This window comes from Piliocolobus tephrosceles, chromosome 5 (assembly GCF_002776525.5).
Source record: "Piliocolobus tephrosceles isolate RC106 chromosome 5, ASM277652v3, whole genome shotgun sequence".
Lineage (NCBI taxonomy): Eukaryota > Metazoa > Chordata > Mammalia > Primates > Cercopithecidae > Piliocolobus > Piliocolobus tephrosceles.
Window position 1 is genome coordinate 35,141,852 of NC_045438.1, and position 24,077 is coordinate 35,165,928.

General features: G+C 38.0%; 1 protein-coding gene across 2 annotated transcripts in view; it reads right to left on the reverse strand.

Annotated features, from left to right (window-relative positions):
• The window catches only part of MAP7 (microtubule associated protein 7), a 219,560-nt gene that overhangs the window by 26,648 nt on the left and 168,835 nt on the right, over window positions 1–24,077 (reverse strand). Inside the window, exons 4-8 of one of the 2 annotated variants that reach the window (XM_023190972.1) lie at window positions 20,468–20,631; window positions 19,530–19,647; window positions 14,829–14,939; window positions 8,896–9,009; window positions 3,657–3,781 (exon numbers count right to left, since the gene is read on the reverse strand). In XM_023190972.1, coding sequence (XP_023046740.1) covers window positions 3,657–3,781; window positions 8,896–9,009; window positions 14,829–14,939; window positions 19,530–19,647; window positions 20,468–20,631 — 632 coding nt within the window. The remainder of the gene's footprint in view (window positions 1–3,656; window positions 3,782–8,895; window positions 9,010–14,828; window positions 14,940–19,529; window positions 19,648–20,467; window positions 20,632–24,077) is intronic. The other variant, XM_023190974.1, reaches the window with a different exon arrangement.

Genomic DNA, 24,077 nt, shown 5'->3' on the forward strand with positions numbered 1-24,077 from the left:
TTAATACTTTCCACAATGCTGAGGGGGAACACATGCTCAGCAAGTCAATGGCCTGGGCAACATATCAGTAGGAAAAAGACTTTAATTTTGTAATTAAGGTAGTTTAGAATACCTTATGAATTTTTATGAATTTTATGAATATTTTATGAATTTAGCAGCCTTAATTCATAAAACTGGAAATCTGAGATGCTCCAATGAGCATCTCCTTTGAGTGCCATGTTGGTACTCAAAAAGTTTCACATTTTGGAGCATTCTGTATTTTGTTTTTTTGAATTAGAGATACTCAATTGGTAAAAAGCTACAGTGATCAGTACTGTGGTAATGGTATCAAGACAGGTATAGATATATGGGACTGGGCACTACGGCTCACGTCTGTAATCCCAGCATTTGGGGAGGTCGAGGTGGGTGGATCGCTTGAGGTCAGGAGTTCAAGACCAGCCTGGCCTACATGGCGAAACCCTGTCTCTACTAAAAATACACAAATTAGATGGGCATGGTAGTGCATGCCTGTAGTCCCAGCTACTCAGAGGGCTGGGGCATGAGAATCACTTGGGCCTTGGAGGCGGAGGTTGCAGTGAGCTGAGATTGCACCACTGCACTCCAGCATGGGTGACAGAGTGAGACTGTCTCAAACAAAACAAAACAAAACAAAAAGACACATATACCAATGGAATAGAATCCAGAGCCCAGAAACAAACAAACCCTTGTGTATATGGTCAAATGCTAACACCACTCAATGAAACAAGGACATTCTCTTCAACAAATGATGCAGGGAAAACTGGATATCCAAATGCAAAAGAATGAAGTTGGATTCCTACCTTATAAAATATACAAAAGTTAACTCAAAATGGAGTAAAGACTTAAATGCAAGACTTAAAACTATAAAACCTCTAGAAGAAAACATAAGTGAAAAGCTTCATGACACTGTATTTGGTACTGATTTCCTGGATATAACACCAAAAGCACAGGCAATGAAGTAACAATAAACAAACGGGACGATATCAAACTTAAACACTTCTGCATATCAAAGGAAACAATCAATAGAGTAAAAAGGCAACCTATGGAATAGGAGGAAGTATTTGCAAGTCACATATTTAATAAGGGGTTACTACCAGAATATACAAATAACTCTACAATTCAACAATAACAAAATAACCCCATTAAAAAGTAGGCAAAGAACTTGAATAGCCATTTTTCTAACGATATGAAAAGCCATATGAAACGGCTTAGATATGGCTAACTAGATATGGCTAGTTAGATATGGCTAACTTGAATAGCCATATCTAACGATATGAAAGCCATATGAAAAGCCAACAAGCATATGCAAATACGTTCATCATCACTGATCATTAAATAAATGCAAACCAAAACTACAAGACATCACCTCACATTCCTTAAGATGGCTGTTATCAAAAAACAAGATCACGACTGTTGGCGAGAATGTGGAGATACAGAAATCTTTGTGCACTGTTAGGAGAAATGTAAAATGATACAGCTGCTGTGGAAAATGGCATAGAGGCTCCTCAAAACATTGAAAATAGGATTACTATATGATCCGGCAATCTCTATATATCAAGTGAAATTGAAAGAAGGATCTCTAGAGATATCTATATTCCCATGTTCATAGCAGTGTTTTTCACAATAGCCATGAGGTGAAAGCAACCCAGATGTTCACCAATACATGAAATAATAAACAGAATGTGGTATACAAATGTAATAGAATATTATTCAGCCCTAAAAAGGAAGGAAATTCTGACATGTTATAACAAGGATGAACCTTGAGGACATTATGCTAAGTGAAATAAGCCAGGCACAAAAATTCAAACACTGCATGATTTCACTTTTATGTGGTGTCTGAAGTAGCTAAATTCACAGAAACAGAAATTAAAACAGTGACTGCCAGGGGCTGAGGGGAGGGAGAAACAGGGAGTTGTTTAATGGGTATACAGTTTGAGTTTTTCAGGACTTAAAAAGTTCTGGACATTGGTAGCACTTCAATATGAATATACTTAACACTGCTGAACTTTAGAATGGTTAAAATGAACTTTAGAATGGTTAAATATATATACATATTTTTTTTTAACCACAACTAAACATTTTTTAAAAACTTAAAATTCAACTTGTCAGTTTCACTAGCCACTTTCCAAGTGTTCACTGTGGCCAGTCACTACTGAATTCCACAGTGCAGCTCCAGGATATAAATGACTCTGAGTCATTTTCTGGTAGTATTTGCCTAAATACTTGGTTGTAAAGAGGTAAAAAGACAGCTACTTGATTAAATAGAGAAAGAGGAAGGTAATAAAAACAAAACAAACCAAGGCTCTGGATCATGTGATGACAAATCTTTCATTTAACCTGTCAGCCACAGGTGGCCCTCAACCTTCTCTCAAGGAGTGTTAATTTTTGTTTTTACCCAGAACAAGATATTTTTTCCATGGTGAATGCTCTTTTCCCCTGCCCAGTGAGTACCCAACTTTGGGGCCGAGCTGTTCTGTTTAACTATGGCTTTTTGTCTGCAGTTAAGGAGGATCTCTGAAACACTAATAAACTAAAACTTCCCAGACATCAAAGATTGTTTCACCTGTGGCTTAGAGGGTTGGAGGCCTGACTCAATCATGAATCAAACACAGATTCCAGAAAGGCTGATGGAGCTTGAAAGAAAAACAGGGTGTAGGCAAAGCCATTAAGCTCTCACAACCCTGAATTATCCTCTAAGCAAAATCCTTTTAAGTGTCCATCAGGTTTATAAATCTGAATTGCTCTGGGAAGTTACGATTTTAAGAAATTGTTTCAGCCTTTCATTAAAAGGGTCATACTGTTATCTTGGAGAGGGGCAATGAGATCTTCTAGTTGACTGGTGAGTCCTTTAAGCCTAAAGTACAATGTCTAAAGACCACAGAATAAGGTTTGTATCTTTCAACTGATACCAAATAAACACAGGATTTAAAACAAAGAAGAAGAAAGATTCCTGGAGACATACAAATTACCTCATTGCATTTATAGCATGGTGAAAATTAACATTACCTCAGCCCGTAAAAACAAGTACAAATTATATTTTTCACTTACAAAATCTGAGTTTATAGCACAGCCTAACAGCCTTTTAAGAATTAGTGATTTAGCAAATGACTAATGTTTTCAAAATACTTTGACTATATTTTAAGGTCCCTTGACAGGGCCTTGACAGGGATTAGCCAAGCAGGATAAAAATTCTTTATCTTGCTTTTGAGTGAACCACATTTAGAGTTCAGCCAGCTTCTGGATATGGTTGGAATAAAATGCTAAGGCAGCGGTCCAAGCCCACTTCCCCTTCAAAGGCCATTTGGTTTTCCTACTTTCAAAAATGAAAGTATTCTGGCATTGCACTTATGTGTATGGACGCTCCAGCAGGGTAGGGCATCCACTCATATATGCTTGAACAAAGAACAGCTTTTGTCTTCAAATTCAGATGTTTAGGGAGAGCAAAATCCCCAAGTGAAGAGGAAGTAAGGGGACACTACTGCCCAGCCAGCCAGATTCATGATCAATGGGAGAGATGGGATGGTGGATGTCACGGTCTCCCCCTCTTAGGCCCACACCGCACCTCAGGGTTGTGTCCAGTCTGCACAGGAACAGCACTGGCTCCCAGACTTGCCCAGCTGCTCCCAACAGCTACTCACCGCTATGCCATGAATGGTCCTCCTGCGAGAAGAGCCCTCAGGTGGTGTTACAAAGAGTTTTGGTCGATCCATCGAATTTCTAGAGTGTGCAGCTTTGTAGGGCATGATGATGGGGCTGCAAGATGCTGAACGAGGACAAATGGGGATAACTAGGGTGCAGGTGATTGGTTTTACACACAAGAGTGCCAGAGGAGCAGTTGAAGAAAGCCAAAAGCAGGTTCAGGAAAAGGAGCAAAGCAGAGATAGAGAGAAAAGTAGGAAGAAGATGTTATTACCTAAAGGTGCCCAGAACCATCATACTCAACTGTCCTTACAGTCCTATGAATTTATGATGAGTCCAAAAGGAAGGCATGTCCACGTAAAAAATCTAGAATATATTGTTAGCTCTTTGGCTCTTTAAATACTAATGAAAGATGTAGAAGTAATCCAGTAATTATGGAGAGCAACGGTCTTATATTCCTATTAGCTGATGGTTCTGGAAAAAACACTACATTAGTGATAAAAGATAATTTTTATGTAAAGAGTAGTTTATAACCAGACTTTTCCTAAATTAGCTTTAAGATGGAACAAAAGGTGGAAAGAGAGGAAGCGTGCAAGCAGGCAAGCAAGATATACTACAACCGTTTCAGGATTCAAGTTCAACAGCCAGCAGGGGAAAACAGCAACCAAACTTAAAAAAATGTTAAGTGAACAAGTCTTACCAGGTGTTAAGACTCGTCACAAGGATAAGTAATACTTTTCCAGGAAAATATTCTGTACATGTCTTATTTATTTATAGGCAAACCAAATGCATGCTTCTGGGTTTTCCCAAAAGCCAAGGCATTTGATGGTTCATAGGAAGCAGCATTAGAACATACGGGGAGATTAGCTATATCTATTTAAAATGTTGAATAGAACAGAAATATGTTAGATCCGCCAAATGTAAGGTTGAACCATGAAGAACCTTTACAGTTTTAATCAAGATGGAATATTTTATGAAAAACCACATAGCTTCTGACCATTTACCTTCCAAGGAACACTGTTATGAATCAAGTTATTGTGAACAACAGTGGGTTTAAGGAAATTCATATAACACTGCAAAGGTATCAAAAGTGTGAGTATTCAGGTTCTAAGGTCCATTTTCAGATCTCATTCAGAAATTTTATTTTCTAGCAAAAATAAGACAAACACAATTATAGAGAATACTATATGTTTGGACATGGTTATAAAAGGACTTCTCAACTATAGGCTTTGTAGCAACCCTTTAAAGAAACCACTATGCCAGCTGAATGTAAGAGGATTAATAAATTAAAAACTCAAAAGTTCACAAGACAAATTTGGGGTGATCTTAACTTCAGGATTATAGAGTTGAAAAAAGATTTGCTATTTGGGTTTAATTTACAGACAGAAAGTCAATCAGATTGCATCTTTATTAATGTGCTCTTTCATTAAATGCCTGGCAGTATCTTCTGGCTATCACTGCATGGTTTTGTTCTGTTTTGAGATAGGATCTCACTCTGTTGCCCAGGCTGGGATGCAGTGGCACGATCTCATCTTGGCTCACTGCAGCCTTGACAGTGAATAGATTGGAAACTGCACTCTCTTTTCCCATCATTTGAAAACAGAATTCTGTTTCTTCAGGACAAACGAAAACACTTTTTCATTTCTTCAGTTTTCCTTAAAATAATATATGTATGTCTTAATTGGAAACTGATATAAAGCTTTACTTCCAATCTTAATGGAGAAGGAAAGATTTGTATTGTGAAGGAAGGGAATCTCTTTGTCATTTTGCCTGTGATCACAGGAAAAACTATTTGAAAATAATCTTTTCTCAAGTGCCACAACAAGGCATTTGCATTTTCTAGACAAGAAAGAGTTCACTAATGCAAAATTCTTCCAAGTCAATCAAATACATTTAAGGAATAACATCCTGGCACAAGGCACTTCTGGGGATTAATAATCGGGTTGGGGGAGGCACGCACTGCCCAGGGCAGAGCCAGAGGCCATTCACCTTGCTCAAGGATCAAGAAACCCTTGAAAACAGCTCTGCTTGGAGGCCATGGGTCTGACACAGAAAAAGGAATAAAGTACAGAAATATGATTTCTTTTCCTTCAAGTGGAAAATAACAATTTCATGAAGTATGTATGGAGCATTTCCTGAGGCTATCATGGATGTAAGCCAATGTCACCGGGCCTCTGGTTTATTCTTTATTTTAGTGTTGACGTGATACTAAATATGGGTTGAAAATATCCTTAAACCTAGCTAGTATAGTCCATTAGAAAAACATCCTCAAATTTAGTCCAAAGAACATTTTTTGGCTAAAAGAAACATAAATTTCTTGTAAGCGTATTGGATTTCATGGAATTCATTGCTGCACTGAATAGCAAGTACTGAAAAACCTGAAATCTTCAAATCAATTATTTGAATAATCTGCCCTTCTGAAGAAATAGTAAGAACAATATATAGTTACTTTTTCCCAGAGTACACTTCATATCCCAAGTAGTTAATTAAACGTGAACACTGTCTCATGAAAATGTCTTTGAGAAAGTCTCCCACAGTATATGTATTTCATCCTACTCTTGGTCATAAGTATGCATTAATTTAACTCATCCAGGATTTTCTATATGAAATAATGGGTGTAGAGAAAAGATAATGCAGGTCAAGTGGTTGAAATGTAGCATAGCAAAAAGAAAAACGGCATAATATGATAATATGATACTAACATTTACTGAGGGCCTACTATGTGCAGGTACTAGTCCAAGCATTGTACATACATTATTTAATCCTGAGCTCTAATAATCACTTGTATTTTGAATGTCCTGGGGAAAAAAAGTATAGAAAAGTCAACCCAAAGCAGTGGCTGCAAATGAGAGGTGTGAGACTGGGAGTTCCAGCTCTCAACTACTCTATTGTCTGTGCGGGGAGTTTACAATCACTGTACATCCCAGGGCTAAGAGTAGCTGTTTAATCTGCTGACGTAACCCAGCACAGGACATATTATAGGTTACCTTCTTGTCAGTAGCAATTAGGAATATGATGAGGTCAAGGAATTACACTAAAATGGGAAAACATGAAAGAATAATCAAGGACAATAGATGAAAAATAAAAATGATGGAAAATGTGGTTTTGACAAGATAATTGGAAGAGATGTTTGCATATATACTTCCAAATGAAAATTTAAGAAAACCCCAGGAATTCTGGTTCATTAAACATAAGCTGTATCGATGAAATCGGTGACAATGAAGCAGGCAATGTATTGACAAAACAGGCAGCTCAAGTAAAGGCTACGCACTCTTTCACACTGAAACAAATTACAGAAACATATCAACTTGTGAAAAGGAGAATGGAAATGTGTCAAAATAAAGAGCCGGTTTGCAGATAAAAAAGCACCTTGGTTGAGCATAACAACAAAGAAAGGGAGAAGATGGGCAAGTAGAATGGCTAGAAAATGAGGAAACGGTATTGGAAAAGATTAGATGGAGAATGAAAGAAGTGACAAGAGTTAGTGATAACAAAAGTAGTACAGATGATTTCCCAGCTGTGAGGCAGGAAACAGCATACAAGGGGAGATTCAGAAGCATGACAGTCATAAATCAGTTAAATGCTAGAAAATAGGACTGAAAAGCGTTTTTGTTTGCTTGTTTGTTTGTTTTGAGACGGAGTCTCGCTCTGTCGCCTAGGCTGGAGTGCAGTGACGCGATCTCGGCTCACTGCAAGCTCTGCTTCCTGGGTTCACACCATTCTCCTGCCTCAGCCTCCCAAGTAGCTGGGACTACAGGTGCCCGCCACCACGCCCAGCTACTGTTTTGTACTTTTAGTAGAGACAGGGTTTCACTGTGTTAGCCAGGATGGTCTCGATCTCCTGACCTTGTGATCTGCTCGCCTCGGCCTCCCAAAGTGCTGGGATTACAGGCGTGAGCCACCGCGCCGGGCCTGAAAAGCGGTTTAAAAGCTTTTCAATTAGCTAAAGAAAAACTCATGACTTGTAGAAAAGTGTGAAATTCATAGGCATAGAAAAAATATTGAAATAAGCTGTACTTTCTCCTCCAGGAAAACCTCAGATGCAATGTGATAGCTCTTACAGGAGTGTGACTTTACGGAGAACACACAACACTGTGGTTCAGCTAGCTGACTGCACAGCTGCACATAAAGCATCACTCAGGGCATTGAGGATGGAGGGGTAAGAACATTTATGATCCTGTCTACCCATTTTCTAAGTGGCTTTGGTGTAAGTCACTTATTGTCGCTGCACTTGGTTTCCATAAGAAGGTGGTGGAAATGCCCATGCTCGCCTTCGTGACTGTCTCCCTGGGGTACTATGAGATTTAGACTGAGATTCATTCACTCATTGGGCACTGCAGATGAAAGACACCATAAAACCACCAGCAATTATTACTTAAAAGCAGGCTAATGAACATGGAGAGGCTTGCAAGGACAAAGCACTTTTAAAGTGCCAAAGATGAGAGCTAGTAGACTGTTTATATAAATACACCAATTGTCATCGAAGATATTTGGGAAAACCTAAATCAACTCACCAGGAGACATCTGTTACCCAATGCCTAACATGTACCTTTCTTACCAACTAGATGTAGGCTCCACACTAACTTCTCATTAAATTGACTGGCTAATTCAGGTATGTTTTTGCATTTCAAAAAAGTAGGAGTTATAACCAATCATCATAACTGGTACTAAGCATGTTTCATATAATTTCAAAGAACGTAACAAATAAGGATATTACAATTAGCCTACTCCACAACTCTGAGAGTTCTGGAAGGGTACGACTCCTAGATTACATATAAAAGACTGGCACAGGGAGAAGAAGTAGCTATGCCACAGCCACATTATGAAACGCTATGCTGAAATAACAGACTTGCACTTTGATTTTATTCCCAAGTCCATATATTAGTATTGAATGTTAAATTATTTCTACCTTGGATCATCTGCTCAGAGACAGAGGCAGAAGGAAAGGCAGGGAAGGAATACTTTCTTCGCGTAATGTTATGAACAGACAGAAGCCTCTGAAGCCATCGGAGCCCAGGGAGGGGCTTCGTCAGCCTGCCTGGCGCCTGGTGTCCAGATAAGATGCTAAGGCAGATGCCCAGAGGAAACAATGCCAGGGGTATGAAACCAACACCGACAGACATTTCCACCGGCGGAAGAGAGAAGCGCACTTTAGGAAAAAGTGAGATGTGATTAGACGAATATGCTTCAAAGGGAGGACTTGACTTCATGGGGAAAGTTCCACCTGGACAGTTTTACCTGCTTCTCCAGACAAGGCAGCTGTGCTTTTACTTCTGGCCAGGAACGAATGTGTGGGCGTCAGGAGTCTGTTAACAACGCTGCTCTCCCATGGGCTGAGCTGCAGGCGGCGAGCTAAACGTCACCACATAAGCAAGATGTTAGAAGCATTCTTTTCAGAGTCAAGAGGGCATAATACATCGTACCTATCGCTTCCATACGCTGAGCCTTCACAGGACCAGGCTCTGCAGGGAGGACGGCAGGCCAAGAGTCAGGGCAACAGGACCCCTGTCCAGAGGGAGCAGTTATTCCACCAGGTTGCTTTTCTTCAAGATGTCAAGTTTGTAGCAGGTTCTAAATTAGTTTTACAGACGCCAATTTTGCTAACCACACTCTTTTACTACTCAACTGGCAATAAAACAAAAATATCATTTCAGCTATTATTTGGGTGTGTGTCTATAACTCCAGAGTGGTACTATCTGATGGGCATTGGGATGGACAGTAGACTATGGCACACACCTTAGCCAGAAGGTTTCCTAAGTACCTTGAATAATAAACCCCAATAGAGGCACTGGCAGGTTAATGAAAGACGAGTCAAATAAAAGACAGAAAGGGGCCCCAGTAAATTATGCTAGATCTCCATGAATTGCTACTTTGGCCACGGGGGTATGTATGTGGGAATTAGATATAATAAAATGAAAGAAGACTCATGCAAAGTTCTGTATGGGAATCCTTTTGAGCTTTTCATTTGGCAAGCCAGGTTCTTTCAGGTCCCTCTTTGGCAATAATATAAAAAAAATTTGGCCAAGGACAAGGCTAAGGCTGAAGCAAGATAAAATTAAACAGAAAGCCAAAATCCAATATAAATATAATCCTAGAGATTGCTAGTGGATGCCTAAGAAGTCTAGAAAACAAATTTAACATAACGCAATGATGTACGGTCCCAAATTACATTGCAGCTTTGCAAGGTCATAGTTAGGAAATGGATGCCAATTATAAATTAATTACTTTGCTTATATGGCTAGCTTCATGAGCTATGGTTAGCTCATGAAAAGATAGAAGCTATTTTCCAAAAATATCAGTAAAGCTGGCAAAATTCCACAAATATCACGGAAGTGATTACATATCTTTATTTTAGAACACATTCCTGTCACTCTGAAAAGTTTTTTGTTGTTGTTGTTGTGATTTTAAAATTGTATTTATTGTTTGTCTGTTTTAAGACAAGGGTCTTGCCATGTTGCTCAGGCTGATTTTGAACTCCTGGGCTCAAGTGATTCTTCTTCCTCAGCCTCCCAATAGCTGGGTTTACAGGTGCATGCCACTATGTCTGGATTAAAAGTCTTTAAAACTGTCTACACCTGAAAAGGCTCTTCTGTTCCACTCCACAAACAGCAGGTGCAAGTCTCCTTTGCCTCTGGGGCAGTGTTCTATATAACTATCGTATATATATCATATTTTAAGTGAATGGCATTTAAATGCTAGGAAATTAGTTTTAGTTAATAAAAGCCATATACTGCTAAACACTGTCTTAAAAATAGTTGCTTCTATTTGGAATGAAGTATCAACTTCCAATAAGTACCTTAACTATGTGACTAATTTAAAAGAGTAGCTATTTTGATCAGGCTCTGGTGAATTTAAGAATTAGTGAACTGTTTGTTAGAGTTTGCTTATTAGAAGAGCTTTCATGGTTAAATTAAATATTATCTGACATTAAGACATTAATTAAAAAGATGTTATAAAAACTACTGCAGTAGTTACAATTAGAAAGCACCATGGGCTAAGTACTATCATAAGCTATGTATGGCAGTGTGAGTATAACAACAGAATAGAATACAATCTAAAATTAGAATATATTTACAGGGTAAAATCAATGGGGAAAAGGTGATTAGGATTAACTGAAAATCTTCAACAGAACTATTTTCAAGAGATGAGAAAGGGAAGTTAAACTCTTTCTTTTCTTAGAAAAACTGTACGATGACTGTGGCTTACAACTGCAAAGATGGGTTGTCATGGAAAAGGTAAGTCTCCTTTCTCCATTAAGAAGTTCATTTACTTTATTTCCATGAGTCTGAAGGCATTGACCAAAAATTTAATCTCAAATGATTAAAAACCCATTTTAACCTGTGTGTAAAGCAAATCCAGAGAGATTTGTTTTATATCTCCTGATACTCTGAACTAAACATATTGCTAGGAGAAACACATTTCCACTTCCACCACATTCATAACTATGCCTTGACCAAGATGGAGATAGAGTGTCCATAAGATAACTTTTTAGTAAAGGTTAATAAAGGAGAATTGGTGTATTGTTGTTGTTGTTGTTTGGTTTGTTTGTTTGTTTTTTCCACCTAGAGGGGCCTGATTTTAAGAGTACCAAACTGAAGGCAGAGAGATTAACTCTCATGGAACAACTCTATGGCATCGATCCTATTTAAGCACTTAAAATTGAGATACTGACAGTTTCCATTATAGACCACCCAGATGAAGAGAGGCAAACTCAAAGGCCTCTGGGGGGCCATGCAAGTTAACATAAATAAATGATTGGGGCTAAACAAACTTTATGGATACCTGCCTTACCACTTCCTCCCATAAGCGTGGCATCACTATTCCATTTCAGGTAATAGGTGCCAAGAGGAAATTAGACACATGTTGCCAGGTCCTGATTTTTTCATTAGAAGTAGAAAACTGAAATGTTATATGAAGTATTCTATATTTTAAGTGTTGGCAATTAATTCTAATTAAAACAAGAACAAACAGCACTGCTCAGGTAAAACAGAACAAGCCTGTGAGCAGAATTTAGCTCGAGGTCTACCTCTGAATCCTACGATGAAGATTCTGGAGGAAAAAAAATGTATTGATGGATTTTAAGCAAAGACAGGCAATTTCATTCTTACTCTTTTCCAACTTCCTAATGTTCTTTCTTGAAAAAAGTTGGTTAAGCAGATTTGATTCAAGTTAGCTTAAAGATAATAATATATACTTGTAATGTAACAATTTCCAGTGGCAACGTTCTGTTCCAGCAATTACAGAAACCTTTCATAATCAGAGGTTTCCTTTAACCAAAGTAATCTTATCAGTCCATGTAATACTATATTCAGATGTAATAATTAAAATATTTAAAAACTGACAAGGCACAGACACTACACTAATGACTGGCTTCCCTTGGCTTTGGAGGACCTGGGGAAGCACATCTTGGGAAAGTGATATGGAAATATTTCAGTATTTCTAATAACTAGTAGAGCTGTTTGGATACATTCCAGCAGAACATGAGCCCTGATGGTATCGGAGCCTCAATTTAATCTCAGCTTTAAGGCCTATGCCTTAGGACTGAGAAAGCTCAAACAATCTAATAATGATGTATATACCTGTTTGACATATTTGTCTTTAAGGTCCTCTAATTTAACAATCTTGTAAGAACGCTTTCTAATGAGATAATAAAGCATAACCAACTTTTAAAAATAGCAGGAAAGAACTAATGGAATTACTTAAATTTCTTTTATTTCTTTTTAATTATTTTCTTTTTGAGACAGGATCTCACTCTATTGCCTAGGCTGGAGTACAGTGGTACACTCACAGCTCACCATAGTCTTGACCTCCCAGGGCTTAGGTGATCCCCCTGCCTCAGCCCCCTGAGTACCTGGGACTACAGATACACACCATCACGCTTGGCTAATTTTTGTATTTTTAGTAGAGACGGGGTTTTGCCATGGTGCCCAGGCTGGTCTCAAACTCCTGGGCTCAAGTGATTCACCCGCATTGGCCTCCCAAAGTGCTGGAATTACAGGTGTGAGCCACTGCACTTGGCCTTAAATTTCTAAATGAGATAAATTTAAGTTCAGAAGAAGGTTTAAAATTCTCACTAAAATAAAAGGCCTAAGCCTTTCAGGGTTCTACTGAGGGCTTAAGTTAAAAAGAAAAAAATTCCTTCCTAGATAATACATGGGAGCCCCTTCAGGCTGACCTGGCCTGTTAGACCAGGAACTGATTGACAGTTCTTTGGTAAGGAGGCAGAGAAGCAGAACTCTCAAATCTAATGTTCTTCCTCTTGTCCTATTATTTCTGCTTAGTATTCTATTTTCTGGGCCTCTACCATGATTCACAGGGCAGTTTTCTGGCCCTACCTATGAACTGGTTATTGAACTTCTCTTAACCCTGATGTCCTATGTCCTAATTCTCTACTCCTTACCACTTCTAACCTTACACACACATACACACACACAGAGAATGCATGGAGTCAGAGTCAATTTAAGAAAGGACACCCATGAAGGTGAGAACTGAGGATGCAGGGTGGCAGTCACATGGGTGAGGAGTCGCCCCTCTGCAACAATTAGCCTGTAGGACATTAAAGACAGGCTCACAACCTCTTAGGGACTCTATCATCCCAACTAGAGTAGGTGATCTATCCAGTAGATCGTTCTCAGTTCCAAGATTCTACTGCCTTAAGAAGGTCTATCGTGCAGAGAGTCTAGAACACATCTTTCTAATTGATACAGACAATTCAATGTCATCCCACAGCATGGACAGGATATTGCCAAGTTTCTTGTCCAGCTCCCTACTCCCATCCTTACCCTAATTTCAGCTATGGGATTGTAAAAGATAATAAAGTTTTAAAGAAGTATAAAATACTAATTATAGTTTGTCTCAGATCCAGATTCACAAAAGTATGAAACTAAAGTGCTAAGTGACCAACTACAAAGAAAAGATAAATAGACAACTGTAAGAATAACATTCACATGCTGTATTTTGTCTTATATTTAGGGAATAGGTTTGAAAATAAAGGATATTTATGAAAGAAATTTAACTTCATAACATTTATGAAAGGCCCCTAATTTGACTACAAGTCTAATATTGATAGTTTAGGCAAATTAGGTTAAAAAAACAAAAAGAAATGGTTTTGGTTAAAAGACAAGAAAGGAAAGTTGTTCAAACATTTACTATTTTAAGAGATTAGTTATAAAATAACGCCAACAGTCACAGAATATTGTACATTACAATGACACCACCATAACTTTTATACAATACAAAATATATAAATATACATACACACATACAGAACATGCACACATTACATTTTTTTAAAGATTATAAACACTGAAACTTTCCCAATCAGTTTCTTAATAAAGTACTCAAAGTAACCACAATTGTTTACTTTTAAAGAGTATGGGCTTCATATTGCACAATTCTTTGGTTTTATTTAAAATCATCTTAGTTATGTAAAAACAAGCAGCTTATCTTAAAAGCTTGTTTTTTTCATTCTATGATATATGTAAAACAAAACTTTCGCTTTATAAATAACTCAACATTCATGTACTGTAAATCCATAGGATGAATAAAACTCAAAATTCAAACAAGATGTTAATAAAGGACTATGAATATTAAATGTTTCAGGAGGCTATAATTATGATGATTTCTTGAAATTAGGCCAGATCCCTCAAGAGTTAATGAATGGACACCAAAAAACCAACAGCACACATTAAGAAATGCAGTAAGAAATAATTTGGTTAAATGAGAAGTAAATTGGCAAAATAAAATCTACCAACATGAATCATTTAAAAAGTTTTTAAAGAAAGTCAGAGCCTGGAATTCCCAAAGTACAGATGAAAACCCAAAGACAGTATGATTGAAGTAAAAGAAATGTTCATAACAAAGATTATTTGCATTTTCCTGGATAAGTGGGTGATTTCTGGAGCTGTAAACTCATTTACTAAAAAGTTGAGAGAAGCACCGCTTTCGTCACTGCTAAATGCAATCACTCAGCCAAGTTCTAAAATGAGTAATGTTCTTGTCGCAAGGAAAATGCTGCTCAGCCGTTTATTGCTTTTTTACTCTGAAGTTTTTTTCTTCCTATTTAAGAAACGTAGGGAAAGCAACTTCAGATGTTTATTTTTATCTGTAAACATCCAGAAAAAAAAGCATTAAGTAAATAACACACTTTTTTGTTTTCCTTTGGACTGTACCTCTATCTGGAGAATTTAGTAAAGTTGCAGATGAGGAGGAGAGCCGCTTGCTAATGACGGGATCAACATGTTTCGAAAGATTCATGGTGGAAACTGACCGCCTGTCAGGATCTAAAACAAACGGAGATAATGCTAATTGACAGCCAACATGCAGGATTGCAATTTCCTAGTTCACTGATGGAAGGAAAAACTAGGATTGGATGCTTTCCACTCTATTTCTATATCTGTCATAATAACACAGTTTCTAAGTGGACATTTTAAAGGTAACTTAAAGGATTAGAAATAAAATTCATTTCTCTTAAAGGATAAAATAAATATTTATTTCACCAGCTTGTCAGCCACGGAAATTCAAGGATACAAGCGGTCAAGGATACAAGCGGATGAAGACAGAAGGAAGGCCAGTGAAGGGCTTCTAAAATAGTAGAGGCACACTATGAAGCAAAAGAGGACCATAAAAGCAAATGCCTTTGAAATCTCCAAAAGAAGGAACAATGGGGTGGTAACATGCTGGTAACACAGAAGGCAAACTCGGGGATAAAAAGAACACCAGGTTCTGTGTAATTGCTGGTAACTTTGCTCACAGAGTCATTTTACCCAGGGCATTAAAGTTCATTATAGAAGAAGGGTTGTTGTTGTTTAAAAAGAAAAAGAAAAATAAACATTCTAAGTGTGGAAAGGATTTTTAAGAAACGTTTCTTTATTAAAAGTCTACTAAGAACCACATCTCTGTGGCTATGAGTTAGTGTGGCTACAAATGTAGAATTAGCACACACATTCATGAACAGTAGTATTGTTTATCCTGTAGTCAAGTAATTTTAAAATTTCTTTGCTCTGTTGGCCAGGCTGGCACAATCATAGCTCACTGCAGCCTCGATCTCCTGGGCTCAAGTGATCCTCCCACCTCAGCCTCCAAGTAGCTAAGACTCTAGGCAGGCATCACTATGCCCAGCTAATTTTTTAGCTTTTTTGTAGAGATGGGGTCTCATTATGTTGCCCAGGCTGGTCTCAAATTCCTGGGCTCAAGAGATCCTTCCACCTTGACTTCCCAAAGTGTTGGGATTACAGGCATGAGTCATTGTGCCCGGCATAATTTTAGAATTCTTAAGTTCAAATCAGAAGGGAAATAAGCATATAAAAAGCAAGAATTAGCAGCATGCTGTTGGCATAGTGGACCCAGGTTATAATCATGCTCATTAGGATAAATCATGTTCCTCAAATAACACTGCATGTAATGAAAGCCTAAAAAGTCTTATTCCTTACTTATCCAGGAGGCAGGTGGATGTTCTGATCTATAGTAGCCAAAGAGAAAGGGGTTTTTGCTGTATTTTATTTTATTTTTCTGTTGTTACCTGCTTCTAAAACTAAAACAAAAATATTCCTTGTGGGAGACGCTTCCAAAACTCAGTACCCATTGGTTTAACTAACCTTGGCAGTAAAAAAAAATTGCTGCAACTTTTCTCCATGCAGTTTTGACTACTATTTATAGTGCACTGGTAATAAGCAAGTCTTTGATTAACATCAGACATTTCTATCTTCAGTTGGGATTCATTTTAATGGTTGAAACAATTTTATTAAAAAAAAACACTTCTGTGCCTCACATTTACACTTAGCTGAGGACTCTTAGGGCAATCCAAACATAAAGGAGTTACGGTCAAACATCAAAAGGAACATCCTAGTGATGACATGTGAGGTACCGGGTAGGAGGAGGAATATGAAAGTCATTTCCAGGTGATTTTATAGCAGTACATTTTCTGTTACTGCTTTATATGTTAAGCTTTAGTTGGGGGAAAATGGTGTTTACATGCAGGCCTATCCTCAGGCAGATTCTCAACAGGTTATTAAAAACATTTAATTCTGCTTCAGAGTAAGTGGAAAAAATGAGCTACAGTAGATCCTCCCATCCTAAAAAGTACTATTGAGTAGTAAAGCATCTAAATCTGCCATAAATTGTTAAATTTATGGAGGCACACCATGAATTTGTTCATTACTTAATATATGACAGTTTTTATTAATTTCTTTTTCTCACCGAACAAAACGAACGCACAAAAGAATAAGTTTTGAATGTTTTGTTTTGTTTTTGTTTTGTTTTTGAGACAGAGTCTTACTCTGTCGGCCAGGCTGGAGTGCAGTGGCACAATCTTGGCTCACTGCAACCACTGTCTCCCAGGCTCAAGCAATTCTCCTGCCTCAGCCTCTTGAGTAGATGGGATTACAGGCACACATGCCCGGCTAATTTTTGTATTTTTGGTAGAGATACAGTTCCACCATGTTGACCAGGCTGGTCTCGAACTCCCGACCTCAGGTAATCTGCGCGCCTCAGCCTCCCAAAGTGCTGGGATTACAGGTGTGAGCCACTGCACCCAGCTGATCGTATCAAGTTTTACAGTCTAGTGCTAGTCGATGGCCAGCAGCTGGCCAAGACAGGAATTTTAATGTAGACAGTTTCTATGATGTGTTTGTTGGTCAGGAAATCATGATAGAGTACCCATAATACATCAGGTATTCTTGTGAAGTAAAGGGTATTCAAAATGAGTAAGACCTGGTTGCTGTTCTCAAGATCATAGCAGATCACTTTCTGGTCTTTGAGAACTTGGCAAATCCCATTTATTTTCAGGCAAACTTCTCTATTCCAGTATAGGAACAACTTATTATAATTCACAACCCGTATTAAAATGAATTTTACCCAACAGCTTGCAAATGCAACACTGGTTTCTCTTGTTCTGAGTGGCAGAAATAAACGACATATATTAAACTTTGAGTGTGGAGGCAAAAAATTAAGCTAAGCAGCTTAACATCCTCTCAGAAATGTCTGATGATCTAACAGTATGTATCTGCCATATACATGTAAAGCAGGAAGTCAAGTAAAACAAAAATATGATTATAAAAATATATACCCTGCCAGCTTTACTGTATGAAAGGTATATAAAAAACTATCCCATCAACAAAATCTCATACGTAAATGATCTGTATAACAGATTTAATATGTGTCCCATCAACTACTGATGGGTTAGGAAGAACCAAGAAAACAGAAGTGCTTTCATATTCGGTTCACTGTCATAAGAAAGTAAGTTGTGGTGATATTCTTTAGACTTAAACAAATTTTTAATTTTTTAAATTACATTTTTGAGTCAGGTTCTCACTCTGTCTCCTAGTCTGGAGTGCAATGGCATACTCTTAGCTCACTGTATCCTCAAATTCCTGGCCTCAAGTGATCCTCCTGCCTCAGCCTCCTAAGTAGGTGGGATTACAGGTACATGCCACCATGCCTGTCTAAATTTTTACAATAATTTTTTTGTAGAGACGAGGTCTCACTATGTTGCCCAGGCTGGTCTTGAACTCCTGGCCTCAAGGGATCCTCCTGCTTCGGCCTCCCAAAGCACTAGGATTATAGGCATGAGGTACTGCACCTGATCCTAGACTTTTTTTTTTTTAATAAAGCAGTTATAAAAGATCTATAGAATGTTAACAATGAAAGAGAAGAGAATAAGCAAACAAAAAGAGGTCCACAGTGATTTAGCTTAAAACTAAAATTGGCAACAGCAGTAATGATTGAGGGAAGAAAAAAGCTAAACCGGATGTACTTTGATCCCAGGCAATTTTTTTAGCTAAAAAACATTTTTTAAAGGTTTAATATTGATATTGAAAAAAGAAATAAAAAATATAAATAGAAAACCAAAATGACTGTTTAAAGGGAAAGCAAACGTTCCACATGTAATTACTTTATTTCAACACCTTTAAGTCACCTGAGTCATATTATCACACTTAAGAAACACTGTGCCAATCCCAGATCTACGTCTATGCGCTAGGGTATTAAGCATGCGTGATGACTAAGGTGGTGATGCTTCAGCTATTGATGCATCAGCCCTAGGTCCGAGGTGCTAGCTACAGGTCAGGCAATTGGCAATCACAGGGATGTCTGTACCAGTTTTTCTAGTACCACCAAAAGTTATGAAGTGGTGGTCCAGGCCTGCTAAATCGAGAGAGGAGAATGATGATTCAACAAAACCACCTGGGGACAGAATGTAAAACAATGATTTTTCAAAGTAAATAAATAAAAAAAAAAGATTATCAGATTCACACAAATGAAAAAAAAGAAAAGAAAAAGAAAAACTGACACACTATGCAAAATTCCAGGGGTATTGAATTTACAGTACAAAAATAAAGCCATTCAGTAAATCCAAATTTCAATATGATTTTATGTCCATTCAGAAAGGAGGAAATAGCTTAGCCATTTACGATTTCTAGCTCAATAAACCTATACATTTTCTATAGTGTTGCATATACTTTAGGGTCAGAATATGTAAGCTCATAGTATTGATTCTGGTCAGTCAATGTAACTATAATCCTTCCAGAGAAAAAGATAAAACTAGTTAACTTATTCCATAATCCTGAAACCCTAATGCAAATGGAGGACTAAAATAATGTAGTGTTGAAGCTGGCATGTTTATTTAGAAACATTGTATAGATTTCTTCCTTTAAGGAATTTGTAACATGAGAAAATTAGCCCGTGTTAAGGGAAAGAGACCCTTACTTCTTATCTCCATCACCCTCTTATCCTCAAATAGTGAAAGATTCATTTAATTGTTGTTTAATTATTTCAGCAGGATTTTTGTTTAGCAAACACAGATTTAGAAGGAAGAAGGAAACACACTGTTACTTTCAGGAAAATAGACACTAATTGTGAAAGTGGTCACTGTTTACCTGCACTGTGGATGCTAGGGCTCCCATGGAGAGAGCCTCCCCACGACCAACGGTTATGCTTCTGTTTTGGCTTCTGGCTCCTTTCCATTGTGCGCCGTACAACAGCTTCATGGCGTTCCTTAAATGGAATAGAAGAGCTGAGGATTAGATTCCAGCTGGTTGGTTGAAGCTTCTTCAGTTTAAGGCAGAATGGAGTGAGGAGTACTACTTCAATTCCCACCCTACTATTCTTGATCTCTAGCTGAACTTCTAGACCTTAAGATGAGACTAGTTTCAATCTCGGAGGGTCACTGAAGTCTTTAGGTCCCAGTTCATAAAGCCTTTGGTGAACAAGAGGCATTCAATAAACAACTCTTACTACTAGGGTGTGATGCTTTCATGAACACACATAAGCATGGTAACACACATTAGCTTCAACTGATGCTTAACACATATGATACCATATTTAAAAAACAGTTCAGAATCTGAGAACATGGGTAACCCTGACCCCATGACTTATTGAGTTGTATGACCTTGCGTAACTTACCCACTCTGAGTCTAAATTTCTATTTTTGTACAAACTGACATATAATGCACGCTAAAGGATTGAGTAAGGGTTAAATGAGATAATCTATGTGTAAATGTTTGCAGATGGTAAAGACTACAGAAACTCAATTACTTGGAGTGGTCTTAATATCCAGTACAGATGAATTGCACTTCAATAAGTTATAGGTTTGGACCAGAGAAATGGGCTTTTAAAGCTTCTGTGGCAATACTAATCATCAGCCCAGTTGCCACCTCTCATACGCCGAACTCCCTAGAAACTGTAGCCATCTGTAAAGCTGATCACTCTGAAACCATTTTGCTTTGCACCCTGCATCTGATTGTAAAGTTTCACAGAAAGTTTGCTGCCTGTCTGAACTAGAGAAGCCCCTCATATTCTTCCCGGGGCAGCTCACTTTGTCCTCCTCAAGTCTCTGCCTCCGCTTCTCCTCCACTGCAGCCCTCCTCCGCTCCTCCTTCTGCCTCTGCTCCTCCAACTTCTTCTTCCGCTCTTCCAGGTGCTTCTCGTAGTGCTGCCTCGCTCGCTCTTCTCTTTCTAACCACACTATTTCTCTTGCAGCTTTGGGGAGGGTTAAAAAAAGAAAAAAAGAGGGAAATCAAATATAGGCAGGTTGAAAACTTGAATAGTTAGGGCTGTATTAAGTGCTCTACAATGAACAAATATGGGTTCTTTGGTTTTGTATTAACCAAGCATGGCCTTTGTTTCCCTCAAATTTCCAAGAAAAATGTATTACTGTTAATTTTTAGCATAACTTAATATGTTAACAATGAGGTTGAAGATGTACTGAATTCCACTCTTTGGGAACGCAAGCAGCCCTCTAGTTTGTACGTAGAATAAGGCATTAACCACACGCTCTAGTCTCAATCCTGAAAATAAATAGTACCATCTGTCTCTCTTTTTTATTAAAAAACAATGTGATATCCTCCAGTCTATGACTACATTTTTTCCAACATGGCACTGATTCTGAGTATTATAAGGATTTGGGAGAAAACAGTTGATAAAAGATGTCTGAAGTGCCTTACAGGTCTATCACATTGAGTCAGCTCAGGGATGGGAAGGACTGAACAAGCAGGTGGCCTTGTGTCTGAGGAGCTCACAATTTATTAGGTAAGACTTAACCGTATCAAAAGCTGGATGAAAAATACAATCCAAAACTATCGTTCAACAATAGGATGCATTTTTTCTTCTTTATATAATACAGGTTCTTTCCTCATTTCAGGAAAAGATATGCCCCCTCAAAGCTATTTCAATATGCTGCTTCATTCAGTGGTAATAACTAAAAATATCTATGAGTTATTAATACTGCAGGCAAAAGGAAAAAATTCAAACAACATTTAGAGTGTAAATCTTGAGGACACTACATGGCATAGAAATTAAAATGTTACTTTTTAAAAGAAAAAACCGGCCAGGTGCAGTGGCTCATGCCTGTAATCCCAGCACTTTGGGAGGCTGAGGGGGGCAGATCACTGGCGGTTAGGAGTTTGAGACCAGTCTGGCCAACCTAGTGAAACCTCATCTCTACCAAAAACATAAAAATTAGGAGGGTGTGGTGGCATGCGCCTGTAGTCCCAGCCACTTGGGAGGCTGAGGTGTGAGAATCACTTGAACCTGGGAGGCAGATGTTGCAGCAAGCCGAGATTGCGCCACTGCACTCCAGCCTTGGATGACAGAGTGAGACTCTGTCTCAAAAAAATAAATAAAAGAAAAAACATACATTTCGAATATTTTAGTTTCCTCTAAATGTTTAATATTAAAGAATGCATTTCTGATACCATTAAATCTTTCCAAAGTTCGTCATTTGAGGACTAAATCTACTGAAAGTGATCGGAACTGACTTTATTTTAGTTGAAGAAAAGGACAAGGACAAATTCAAGGTGAATTTGTTCTCCTGGTATCATTCAGGGTGGTTTGTGGAATGAACTGGGACTGGTTCTCCCAGCAGCTAGGCCACTAACTGGCACTGAGATCTCAGACATGTCCATTTGGATTTTAGCTTTCTTTTGCTTAAAATGAGGACACTGGTCTTCAAGGTTCCTACCAATTTTCAAAGCTCATTGTTCTAAGGAAATTCTCAAGTTAAAAATTTACTTCAATAAAAAGCATATAGTATACACAATAAGTATTTACTGAATGACTGAAAAAATAAATGCCACTATGAGAACACACCTTAAAAGTTAACAGAAGGAGAACATAATTCTGATACTTTCTTAAGATGCACTTACTTTGCCTACCCACACTTGTGCACATAATACCTTTTGGATTTTCTATATGGGAATACCTTGCTGGAAGGCTTTTAATGATATTAAGCATTTTAATTCACTTAAAAAGGTGGATAAATTTTGACAGTGATAGCTTTTGTCAAAGCTTAAACAACACAAAATAAACAGTAAAACAACTGTCTTCCTCTAACCTGAGATCCTGTTATATTCCACCTCTAACTTTTTGATAGTGCACACCATGCACCTTGTACCAAAGTACACTTATTGCTTTGCATCTTGCTTTTTCTGCAGGGTCTCACTCTGTTGCCCAGGCTGGAGTGTAGTGGCACAGTCATGGCTCACTGCAGCCTTGACCTCCCAGGCTCAGGTGATCATCCCATCTCAGTCACCTGGGTAGCTGGGACTACAGGTGTGCACCACTATGCCCAGCTAATTTTTTGTATTTTTAGTAGAGATGGGGTTTTGCCATATTGCTCAGGCTGGTCTTGACCTCCTGAGCTCAAGGGATCCACCTGCCTCGGCCTCCCAAAGTTCTGGGATTACAGGCAGGAGCCACCGCACCCAGCCTGCATCTTGCTTTTTTTAACTTAAAATATATCTTAGAGACTTTTCTATATCAACACATGAAACATGAATCTAACAATCTTTTTAATGGCTATACAGTATTTTATTGTCTGTATACTATACCTTATTTTATATAACCAGTTACCTACTGAGTGATAGGTTATCTAAGTTATTTCCAGTATTTTAAGAATTCAGACCCTGAGCAATAACAATGTGCTGTCGTAAATCTCTGTGTAGATATGTGAGCATGTGCATGTAGAAGAGCTGAATCAAAGGGAACATACATTTAAAATTTTGATAGATACTGTCATACTGTCCTCTGTGAAGGTCACACCAATTTACATACCCACCGACAGTATATGATGGTCATAGGCAGAAGAATCAGATGTGTACCTTGAGATATGCAGTATGATAAATCTATTTTTTAACTTTTAGTCTTCAAACTATATAGTCTTTGAGTTTTCTACCCCATTTTGAGGAAAATTTCAAATTCTTTGAGAACATTTATGAACATAATATATTCCTCTCCTATAAGAGATCCAGAAGCCAACAAGAGAAAATAAGAAATAAAGCTGTTTATAAAATATTAATATATTTAAAAGCTGGTAAGATAAATGTGTAAAAATAAGAGTTAAGTCACAAATCAATTTTTCTTTAATGTTTTCATCAGGCTTTCTGGCTTATTAATAATACGTGGCTCTATTTCTTCACTAAATTTAAACTCCTCTGATTGCTACAGTCCTATTTTGGCTTTAATATCCTTATTTGGCCTTCCTCCCCACTGCTCTCCGAAATAGTCTCTGCATTCTAATTAGATCCCATCTCCTTAATATTAGCACCTCCCATCAAACTATGCTTCTCCCAGATCGTTGCCTCTGTTATTGCTCTGTTGGGAAAGCTGTCATCATTTTTTATCCAAGCAGATCCATTTTTTAAGAAGGCATACTCATAATTGTAATATATGTCAGAATTACTGTTGGAACTGTGTGGGAGGAAGGGGCAAATGTCTAGTTCAAATGCAGATGCCAGAGCTCCACTTCTCATATTTAGAGGTGCTAATTCTAGGATGAGGTCCAGTCATTTGATTTTGGATAAATCTCACAGGTAGTTGAGACAAGTGACCCATGGATGGCATCTGGAGAAATGCTGTACTCTAAGGTCTTCCACAGAAGTGTCATCTCTTCCAGAGCTCACTGCTAATCTTGCGACATCTACCACAAA